At 40.5% G+C, this 12,173-nt stretch overlaps 1 protein-coding gene across 1 annotated transcript in view; it reads left to right on the top strand.

Moving 5' to 3' along the window:
* The window catches only part of LOC119401429 (SUN domain-containing ossification factor), a 94,346-nt gene extending 89,941 nt beyond the window's left edge, over positions 1-4,405 (top strand). Inside the window, exon 17 of the mRNA XM_037668243.2 lies at positions 3,783-4,405. Within this exon, the coding sequence (XP_037524171.1) occupies positions 3,783-4,193 (411 nt within the window). The 3' untranslated portion in view covers positions 4,194-4,405. The remainder of the gene's footprint in view (positions 1-3,782) is intronic.
* Positions 4,406-12,173: the final 7,768 nt, after the last annotated feature.

Raw genomic sequence — 12,173 nt, forward strand, 5'->3', positions numbered from 1 at the left:
AGCTAACATTTGTCTGTCATACAAATCATTAAAACAGTCTTTAGCTGTAGGACTATAATGTAATCTGGTTTTTCCAAAACAAAAAGAACGAAACGGAAAGTTCTACTAATGAGAAATGTTTTACCCTTGAGAGAAAAGCATACCACGCTTGTCTCGTTTTCGTTTATTTTTGCGTCCGTGTTTTGCTGCACTATCGAGATACCATTCCAACTAATTAAAACACTTGCATCATTCCCATCTGTGTGTATCCTACCTTCCTGCATGTTATGAAAAATCGGTCATTCTTTGTATGAAGTGATCATTTCAAGCTATATACATTTTTGAAAAGGTTATTTATTTAGTGAATATGTAACCACGAACAGCTTGGTCTTTTAGTGTGGTGTGCTACAGCACAAATGGAATGGTGTATAAGTTATCCATATCCTCAGTTCACTGGGATAACTTAGAAGTTGGAATTAATGTGTGTTGGATAACTCAGCATTTGAAGTGTTCTAATCAGCTAAGCCTTTTAATTCCTGATGTACAAGACTGTGCAATACAGTACTAAAAGGTGGTATTGCAAGAGGCCAAGGCTGTCAATTTGCTAAGATATCCAGCCTTTAAGGTATTCATTAACAATAATGTCAGTACCAGTATTTCACCTTTCTGCCACAAAGAATGATTCAAGTGCTGTCCACATATGTCTTGCTTGGCATCACTGCCTGTAGGTTTGTCTCAAAAAGTGCAGTAATCGAGTGGATTCCGTAGCTGCCTTGCATTGTGACAGCAGTAAGCATACTATGCCTGCTTTTTTGCCCACCCAGTTTCGAAATTTAAGCTGAGGATGATGAATGAGCAATGAATCTCGGGCTGGTGCTCCTAAATTAATTTCCCTAGCCTCCTGCCATCACAACAAGCGCTTGAAAGCGAGCAATTGAAGATAAATAGTTTCATTCTAAGTTGGCTATGTTGACACGCATTTCTTGTTTTTCCTGCGACTGTACCTACATTTCTGCTAATGTTGCCACGAATTCTAGAGCAGTATAATCTTTGTCCAACCAGACTGCATGCACAAAGCAAATATTAGTGATGTGCATTCTGAAATGTATGAGGAGTCGCATGTAAATAACTGGCTCGTTCTGAACCATAGATTAGATTTCGACAACTAAAAACTGTGCTCTGAGCGTTTGTGTTGCTAGGCATGAATTTGCTAAGAAAGTTAAATTGTTTAGCACTTTGACATTGTTATACATATATACACTGTATGACATCATACAATGTATATGCTCGACTAGAAGTAGGAATAAAGATCATGTGTTATGGTCAAATGCTCGCCTCGGGTTGAAAGAAAACATTTTGGGGGCCACTATGGTCACACATAGTTGCCCAGAAGCATCATTGTCCTTGTTTTCTTCCAACCTTAGGTGAGTGCTCATTTTATTTTGACCGCTGTACCATCCTCACCTGACAAGTTTTCATCAACCGTTGGACTCCATTCTTTTTAATATATATTGCATTGCTACAAATTTGAGAATCATACATGCAAGTTACTGCTAGGTTATATATATATATATATATATATATACCCTACATATATACACCCTGCTAGGTTTTCTATATATACCACATAAAGTGGACGGGAGGATGACTGCCGCCGTAGCTCAGTGGTAGAGCAACGGATGAGTTATTCGAAGGTCGCAAGTTCGGTCCCTGCCGGCGGCAAGTTATCTTTTCGTCCACTTGACTTTCTTCACAGTTACATCACAATTACTACAAATAACATCCCCTATACTTTCCTTGGCTTTTTTGTCTGTTAGTTCTAATTAATGTTGTGTCTAGCAAAGAAAAATGAGCCCTTAAAATTCCCCTTCTTTCGTGCTATACTGAAAGTGTTGGCTAAAATATTTTTGTATGCAGAAGCTTTAAATAACAAACACTTTTCTTATGTGCCATGGACATTGCATAGCTTAAACATGTCTATTTTGTTGGACGATATGCAATGATATTCTTGTGCTTTTAGCACGCAGACTCGCACATAAATTGGGCATCTGTAACCACATTCCATTCAAATGCATAAACAGCCACATTCAGTAGATGTGGCTGTGTGCCCATCAGATGCCTATCAAGTAACACAATGCTAACTGATGTGAGCAGTGCATTCTTAAAGGGACCGACAATTTTTATGGTACTTATTTTCGTTAGTGCAACAGAAAGCTTACCAGTCAGAATGTGTAATCACGAAATAGGAATACTGAAAACACCGTGAAACCTTTACAATAAGAATTTTTCTATATACGGTGACTGTGAAGTCGTACACACAACACATGCTTCAAACAGTGGGAGGCGAGCACAACAGCAGTTCATGTTATACTGTGCTGCAATTTAGAGCGCATGCACTGCAGCTCGACATGTTCCACTCATTGCCGCGAAGGCAGCGCCGCTCCTCATCATTGACTCCTTTTACCTCGTAAGCAGTACAGAATAGAGCGGGGATGGATAATAATATTCACACTCTAAATTCGAGCACTAGTTGTGGTGCTCATAAAAGCATCAGACTATATACAGGAAACGGAATGACTCCATAGGACAGCATCAAGGCTCTTCCATTACATATAATCCTACTCAGATCGCGAGAAGGATGCTTGAATCTATCACTATCATTCAGGGTCTTTTCACTTCCACCAGGATCTGATCACATGTTCTGGCCAGTTGTTGGTCCCTTCGATTTCATTGTTGCAAAAATTTTAAACTTGCAGCAGTTCAGTCATGCAGAGCTGAGGAAAGCAATCATGACATTGAATTTTTGATGAAAGACAAACTGCAAATGTGAACTAGAACAAACCAATTAGAAAACATTCTTCTAGTTTCACCTGTGTCACACACTTTATTCGGGCTCCGAGACATAGCTTTGGTTATGCCAGGTTTAAAAGCCAGCTGTGCAGTGATTGCCCATCACGCTCTTGTTCATCCATAAAGGATGTTCCAATTTTTTTCCTGCTCACATTTCAGTTTATACTGATGGTACATATTAAAGGGACACTAAAGAGAAACAATGAATTGGTTTAGATTGATAAAGTGTGCTCGGAGAAATCTTGTGTAGTTTATTTCACCACCATAGGTTTATTATTAGAGGAGAAAACCAAGTTCAAAGTTTCATTTTTAAATTTCGCGCCGAACTTTGTAATTCGTGACGTAAAAGACTTCAAAGAGCATTTAACGTATTTTGGCGCCACTGGCTCGACGAAATTTCCACAAACTCGTTATGTCAAGTCTCTGGCCCCCTCAGAGGACAATGTACTTTGATTTACCCTATTAGGAACTACGTAGGCCCAAGCAGGCGACGTCAAAAATATGTTATGTCACGGCAAATGGTGCGGGAATTCCACGGTGGCGTCGCCACCTGTATTTTCTTTTTGCGTGTTTTCTCGCTTATTAAGCATCTTCGCGCAGACAGCGTGGTGTTTTTGGTATCTTGGAAGACTACTTTACTAATGCGAGAAAAATCGTTTTGCTCTTTAGTGTCCCTTTAACGCAGAAGGGCAGTTAGTCAGCACACATGGCAAGGAAAAAATTTGTAGTGCATGCAATACCTAAGCTGTGCAGCTTACCCAGTTAGTTTTACCTTCTCATTCATCTTGTGAAAGTGGGCTTCATTTTTGAAATAGCAGTGTTTTGCAAACCAAGCATTCTGTCTACCAACCTGAGTTAACAAGATATGATGACTTCACCCAAGTTGGTTCTTATTGAGTTAGCGCGTAGATGAGGTGTTGGTAGTAAATGAGAATGCACATTTGTCATTTCAGGCCAAGAAAGTGAACAAGTCGAAAAAGCACAAGGGACCCCGCCGCAAGACTTCACTGCCATGCTACCCTTTATCGAAGACAGAAACAGGCAGCTTAGTAAAGGAGTCTTGCATTCCAGAAAGCAACGCTGGCGTTCTGTTTAGTAGCAAGGATGCTCCAAGGAATACACAAGCGGTGCCGAAAACATCTGGAGCACGCACATCAGTGGTTGCAGCAGCAAAAGGCATCGGCACTTCTAAGTTCCACAAAGGCTCTGAGAGTAAGGGTGGGCAGAATGGGACACTGAAGAGCAGCAGCACGTCATTGCAGCCAGTCGACTGCATACGGTGGAGTGGCCAGAGTTGTTGCAACAAGGATGATCATCTAGGGATTATCAAGTTCGTGAGGCTACCCGGGAAGACCCCCGTCTAGTCAGAAGTCGGGCGAGAAATAGGACTGAAGGATTCAGTGAGCATGTGTTGTGTGTGCAACCAAAGCACTGGTGTGCCAGGTTCATTTATTTATTTTTTAAGGTATTGTTGCAGCCAAGTGTTAGAAAGGAAGTTTTACTGTGTGTGTGCAATTGTACATTGTTTTTACCTTGTTCTACTGCTATTAAATATTTGCTCTTTTGATCACAAGCATCCCATGACTTTTCTTTTCCTTTCTGAAGTCATTAAAGGAGTATCTAAATACAACTTGGTTTCCAATATTTGTTGTATAGTCTCAAATTAATTTTTTTTCCTTTACAGTATGGAGTACATAGCCAAAAAAAAAAAACACAATAGGAGCTGTTGCCAAACCCCATCTGCTGGCATGATTTCCAGGTTGCATTAATAATGTGCACATTGAGCCAAAATGGCAGCTGTTACTTTGTGTGTAGCAGATATGGAGGTATGTGTACCTTCGGCTTTCAATAAATGCCTAGGTTACACGAATGCCGACTTGACTGGCAATGGAACCTTCCGTCATGCATGGCTCCCAAGTTTTTGGGTGTAACTGTTCTAGTGTGCCTGTTCAAAAACAAGTATACTATGAAATTTTGCCATAGGTTCCACCCATTCCAAGGAGGAAACAAGCAAGTAATGGCATTGCATAGTGCAGATGTGGGCAATTTTGTCCTCTTAGTGAGCTCGTTTTCTTTTTTCTTTGTGAGCCAGCATTAAACTTCACCACTCTGCTCATTTTAAAACCTCTGGACACCAGTTACGAGCTAGCCAGCTTGCGATGTAGTAGGGGCATTTGATAAATTAAGTTATCAGGCCATGTATAATGTCGCAATCATGTAATACCATTCATAGTTAAACATCTGAGTAGGTGAGAAGTAACTGTTCAATTATCCGGGGCAACAAAGCAATGGCATTATTGAAGCATGTAAAGTAATGAGACATGGTGAGACAAGCCAAAATATAAATCTGCATATAGACTGCCTGAAAGCGAGCTACTGAATAACTAAAAATTTTCTAGCACAAGCATAGGTCGGCAAACTTGCTCATGTGTTGACTCACTCAGGCTCACTTAGACTCAGATCGGGTCACGAGTCTTGAGTGAGTTCGGCTGAGCAATATTTTGGTGAGCTTGAGTCCGAGTGAGTCGGATTAAAGAAAATATTAGCGAGTCTGAGTCCAAGTGAGTCCGGTTGAGGAAAATATTGGCGAGTCTGAGTGAGCCCTAAGCACAAAATATATTTCTTGAGTGTCCACCTTTTACTTCCGACCCTTCGGTCCTATCTACTAGTCTTCTGTGTTACTATCAGCCTTATATCGGCTTACGTTTATACTTAAGTATATTCACACATATATCAATGCACTAGTGTTCACGCGCCACCTGAATATTTATTGATCAGAGGCGTGAATTAGGGGGTGGGGGTGCCATGACCTCCCCTCGCAAACTCTTTCACAGGAAGTTCTTGATAAAAATATCTCGTGTGAGCCGCATATTTCGTCAAAATGTCATTACTGGATTGAAACCACTGATAACTCGTGTTTCAAGGTACAAGATGAAAAGGCGTATCATAGAGCACCGATTCTGTGAGATATTGGCATTAAAGAGCACCGATACTGTGATTGAAAAAGCTAATGTTATGCTAACGGACTCTTGAGTTGACTCACTCGGGCTCACTCAGACTCGGGTCAAGCCGTGAGTCTGAGTGAGTAATATGTAATATGTCAGTAATATGTTGGAGATTTTGAGCCCGAGTGAGTCCGGTAGCAAACAATTTTTGAGAGTCCAAGTCCAAGTAAGTCCAGTTGAGGAAAATATTGGCGAGTCTGAGTGAGCCCTCAGAGCAAAATATATTTCTTGAGCGAGTCTGAGTGAGCTCCATTTTTTTTGCTGACCTATGAGCACAAGTGATGTGCCCTTGCATTCACTCAGACACTGGTGCTCCTGCACACAACTATAGCTACTTCGCAGCAGAATGGTTCAGAACAATCCTTGTATCCGTTCCGTCTCCCTCAAGATTCCAATAAGTTAGAAATATATTCTAAGCACATTGTGCTTGAAACATGTAGCATGGAATACGAGCAAGCTTGCCTGCAACATGAATTCACAGGAACAGTGTTTGCCCAGTTTCACCTATAAGACATCTACCCACACAACCCCATGGTGCAACCGTACCTGGTCTTGCTCGATGCGAAGCAACCCTTTGTCAATTGCATCTTGGCCACAGTAAATTGGGCATTGCATTTCCAGACGCTTTACTTGTCCTTGATTGGGTCCAACTGTATGTCATAAAAACGATAGGATGTTTATACTAAAGCCAACCAGTTTCAAGTACAGCTTCCTCCTCCATGCTCCTTCATATTTCAATGTCAAGCAGAACTTGTGTAGCGTTGGCTTCTTTTTTATTTTTATGTTCAGAGTGGAAGTGGCGCGATGTTTCATATCCATCGTTTACAGGCAAAAAGAATGTGCAGATGAATATGGATGATGTTTGCACAAAAATGGAGGTGCCAGAGTGAGCTACTCGAATGGGCATGTGCAAGTCTCCAACCGCAGCGTCACCGTGAACAGCAAGTCTCAGTGCAATGCCAAATGCAGAACTAGAACTGCAGGATGAGGAAATGCCGAATGTGTAACTGGTGCGAGAGGGAATGGCTGTGCACAACAAAGGTTGGAACTACTGTCCAACAAAGGCGGTGGCAATATGGATCGAGAGGCTTTAGTCAATATATAATTGCCCTTACTTTGAAGCTAATGAATTTCCCTCCACATTATTCTGATTGACTAGATGGAAATTCCATCTTTCACTGAGAGCAATATCATGAGACTGCAGTCTTGAATTTCACAGCAACAGAAAGCCACAGCAACAGAAAGCCACAGCAACAGAAAGCCACAGCTGGGCTGCTGCAGTTTCCTAACAACAAAGTGTCCTTTCAAAGAATACTGAACGTCGTTCTCTAGTGAACAGACGAGAATAATAACATTCTTTGTTTAATGACCTTCATATTCTTTCTCTTAAGGTCTGAAGAGATTACGATTACTTGCAGGGGTGTAACCAGGAGGGGAGTTCAACCCCCCCCCCCCCCGAAAATATTTTCGGTCTACGCCCCCGATTACTTGCTTAGTTCACAAAATACTGAACAAAAGCTTCCCCTTGCCCAATACCACATTTAACTTCCTATGAGGAAATACCAGGCAAGCGAGTAAGATTAAGTTAAACCTATCTTATTGCAGCAATGTCTATGGCAAACGATTATTAGAATTCGTTGGCACTGTTATTTCTACAGGCACAGCCTTCAGAGTTAAAGTAGCAAGTAACTTAGGCTTTGCTTGTAAACGCTTCTCATCTAGTCAAATGTAATAATACCTCTTCCTTCATCAATTAATACTTGCTCATGTAAAAGTCTTACTCGTTGAGCAAATATGTGGTTAACCTTCTATACATTTTGTGTATTATGCCAGGCGCCAGCCACATCGGCTATTGGTCCAACTATTATGTACGCATTTTTTTACTTGTTTGAACAAAGCTCATCTTGATTTTATTTTGATTTTATTTCAAGTCTTGCATCTACAGCTTGCATACATTCTGTCCCGTCTCCTCTACCAACACAGGGTAGCCCATCAGGCTCTGCCCTAGTTAGCTTCCCTGGCTTTTCTCTTCTTAAAGCTCTTTTGGAGCATAGCAACCTTTCTACCGAGACATACTCACACATTGTGTTTTCGCACACTTGTTTTATCTTGCATCCTGGCCCGAACCGCTAGGTCAAGTGCAATAAAATAGAGGGTCATGCTTTCTGAAAGAGATGATCTGCTAGAGTTCGAAGTTTTAATTTCCAAGTGATTACTGAAGTTCACATGACAATCCAGTAAGTGGATGAAGATTGTGACAATGCAGCAGAGCAGTTCACTTAGCATGGAAAGATCCTATTGCAGGTTGAGTGGAGTGCCTTTGGTATGCAGGAAAATCTAGGGCAAGTGCATGAAACGTAATGTATAGCCATCTTAGATACTATTGCTGTTCAACAGCGTTTTCAATTTAGATTCTGTACCACACACGTACTACAAATTTTTCAGACACAGGTGAGAGGCAGTTGTAGTAGTCGCACAGTAATCATCACTGGTGCCAGCAAGGCAGCATACAGCCTTCAGTTGCTACTCAGCACTGCTGCCATTCATTGCTTGTGACTGCACGCCACAGAACTAGAACTTGGTCAAAAATTACAAATAAAAACCAGACCATCACTGTTATAAATGACTCAACAAATGTAATGCACATTACTGTGGTAATAGACATGTTCCTCCTATGTGCCAAATTGTGCAGTGAACTTGCTGGTTTTTGTTTACCATAAATGGAGGAGTAAAGTTCGGTTACGAGCTTTATGATTGGTGAAGTTCAAATAGTAATACTCAAGATTTGCTTTTCAATCCAGACTAGTGTGCAACTATTGATAATCTATACAGCAAAATGATTGAACGAACTTTCACTAAATTTTATACATTCAAATTTTATTTCCTGCGTGAGAACTTGAAAAAGTTGGAACAGCTGGGTGAGTTGGTGTGATTATATTAGAACTTGAGTTAAGCTAGGTTCTGTTCAGAGCAGGTTTTATTGGGACACAAGTCTAGCAGTTCCAGGACTAACGGCAAACAAAAATGCCTGGCAGGTACTCTAATGCACTCAGCATGGCTCAACACAAAAAATATTTGGCCGACTCAACTGTAGTTGACAACTACACAATATGAAATATTGCATGAATTGCTGCAGCATGAGACGCCCACATGAGTTGAACTGGAGACCCATGTGTGTGTGTTAAAATCTAAACACGTCAAGCATCTCAATGTGCCTGCCCAGGCTTGGTGGTACTAAATAGTTAAGTGTAAATAAGATAAGCAAGAAGTATTACAATGTATACACTTGGCAGCGGTCAGAATGGAATACGGCCCAATAAAACAAGGCACATCATCAGTTCCTCAGAGGCTGCTAAGGTTATGTCCTACTACATCTCCACTTGCATCATCACTATCGTGTAGCATTACTATACTATGAGAAACTGCCTTATTCAGCCATGCTCGAGCCGAAATCACATTGATGATGATATGTAAAGAGGATGAAGAGTCATTCACTTGCCGCGCTCACAATACTATCTTTGGGATCTCTTGCTATGACACTGTCACAAGTTCAGGGTGCTGACTAGGGTGAACCGATTCCTGCCTTCCAAGCCATATTCACAGACTGGCTTCTCCTCCTCCTCCTTCTGCCATTGCTGCCATCGTGACTGCATCATCTGCTAGCGGAAACACGGCATGTGTGTATGTCTCAGCACACGCACTCATCGTGGCTTATCTTCCTTCGTATATTTGTTTGACAGGGTCTGCTGTCTCACCTCTTTTCTCTCCAACCGTGTCGTCTGCTAATCGTAAGCAGATGACATAGTTGTAAAAAGTGAATTTAGGAGTATGTGAACTTAGGAAAAGTGAACTTTACCCTACTGTCATTAATTTTGCTATCATAGGTTTAATATTAGAACAGAAAATGAAGGTCAGTTTCACTATTCTAATTTTGCACCAAAACGTCACCATGCGTACGTGTGACATCACATATGCCAAACCATTTTTTATATTTGGGCCATGTTGGCTCAATAAAAGTTCCCTAAACTTACGTTAAAATTTTTGCCCCTTTAGAACACAAGTTAATCTATTTTAACCGATAAAGCATAATTAAGGCCCAGCAGATGCTGTCAAAAGCAATCAATCAAAAAGTAAACCACCACCTAAAAAGGGGAGGTAGTAACATGCAAGAAAACAACTGTAGTAACATGCAAAAAACAAAGAGATCATATTTGACAAACAGCAGCACTAGCACAAGTGAGGATCACAATATGCAGCACTTTTGGTGTCATCTTAGCTTTTTTTTTTTTTATGCTAGCATCGCTGTTTGTCAAAAATGAACTTCCACAAACTCACCCAGCTTTCCCTGCATTAATAGAAAGAGGACAGCATTACTAAAAAGACAGTATTAAAAATTAAACTCTGGGGTTTTATGTGCCAAAACCATGGCGTGATTACGAGGCATTCCATAGTGGTGAACTCCAAATTAAATTTGACCACCTGGGCTTCCTTACCATGCACATAAATATAAGTAGAGTTTTTAAGAAATTTTGTCCCTTTTAAAATGTAGCCGCTGTTGTCATGATCAAGGAGAATATTGCACCAAGTTTTGTTTATTTGCACTGCCCCCATCCCCCACTTCAACATGATCAGTTACAAACTAGCCATATGGTTAACCTTACTTATGTTCAGTAAATAATGACAGAAATGTACACTTAAGTGAACATATCAAAGGAGGAGGCATGGATTGCATTAGTAATGCCTGTATGTCTTTTCAGTAAGAAATTTCAATCGTTTAATTTTTGGCTGAAATGTGTTGCAACATTCTCTGTATATTTCCACATAATTTGGGAACAAATCTGTTGAAAGTAAATTAGACTGAGTCATCCTGACATAATTTTTCCATGTCTCATCTTCTTTTATGCCCTCTATTATGTAATGTACAGGTAATAAACTCCCAAGCAATAATGTTTTGATGACTTTGGCAAGCTATATTTTTCATAAAACGATCAATTTAACAAAAATGCACTGAATTATTTGAAAAACTAAAACCGTTAGTTCTTATGTCCAAAAAATTCAGCTTAATGTTTCAAAAGGAGTCAACAGTATGATGTAAAAATAGAGCTGTGCGAATAGCAAAATTTTGGGTGCGAAGCGAATTCAAATATTGAAGTGTGAGTGCGAATCAAATATTTTTCGAATATTTCTCGAATATTTCTAGAATATTTTTCTAATACTTCAAAGCGAAATTACAGAAAAAAATGTTGGAGAGGATTCCTAAGCATATTCTTTTTGCGAGGTTGAAGCGCAATGTAGAGACCGAATTGTATTTATGTGCATGATTTAGTGCAACCAAAGTGTTGCCGACAGCACTTTACACGTGATAGACAAAGATGCCATTTCCGCAGCATCTCCTCCTCTTTCAACTTCTGTGGAAGCCCAACTGATGTGGCGGACAAGGGTGTGCTCCCTTCAAGTCCGGAGTTCCAAATCTGCCTCGTAGACGTCGATATATAAGAACATCTGAAATCTTGGATGCTAAAAAGCTTTGGCTTCTGATTTTTCGGACTTCTGCCCAAATTTCAGGTCCAAAACAGCATTAATTGAGCCCCCACCTTTGCCACATCTTTCATCTCCATGTTGGAACCAGCGTTTTCTTGAGTTAGTACATTTGCGACTGTAGCAAAGCTTGAAAGGCAGCTTTGCCGCAATACCGGGGTGTGATGAGGTGAAGCATATTGAAAATCTAGGGACCACTTCCAATTGGACCTTGACTGTCTCTTGGCAAAGTTCAACTATAACGGAGCATGAAAGGCAGCTTTGCCGCACTACGAGAGTGTAATGAGGTGAAGCATATTGAAAATCTGAAGGGGGCACTTTCAATCGGACGTTGGCTGTATTTGTCTTTGGGAAGTTCGAATAGTAAAATTCCAGTGCGAATCGAATCAAATAGCAAACACTATTTGAAAAATATTCGAAATTTTGAATATTCGCACACCCCTGTGTAAAAACTCTTCAGTCCAAAATGAGTCGCTTTACAGGCACACATCAAGACTAAACTTGCTTTCTGGAATTGTGCAATGTTACTGTATGTATACCTTAGCATAACATTTCATTAGAGCTTATGGCAAAGTTGCACTTATGAGTACTTGCAATCATCCTTTGTACGAAGTGCTGACACATGTATCCAATATTAAATGTGCTGCCACAATTTTGGTAAAAGTCCAGCCACAATTTTGGCACTTGTTTTTTCCTCCACAAAGACTTGTTGACACTAGCCAGTGTTGAAGATTTAGGCGCTTTTTTTTAGTCAATGTACACTGATGTTTCAAGAACAGCCACACGTGCTGACAATCAAAC

Source organism: Rhipicephalus sanguineus, chromosome 1, assembly GCF_013339695.2.
Source record: "Rhipicephalus sanguineus isolate Rsan-2018 chromosome 1, BIME_Rsan_1.4, whole genome shotgun sequence".
Classification (NCBI taxonomy): domain Eukaryota; kingdom Metazoa; phylum Arthropoda; class Arachnida; order Ixodida; family Ixodidae; genus Rhipicephalus; species Rhipicephalus sanguineus.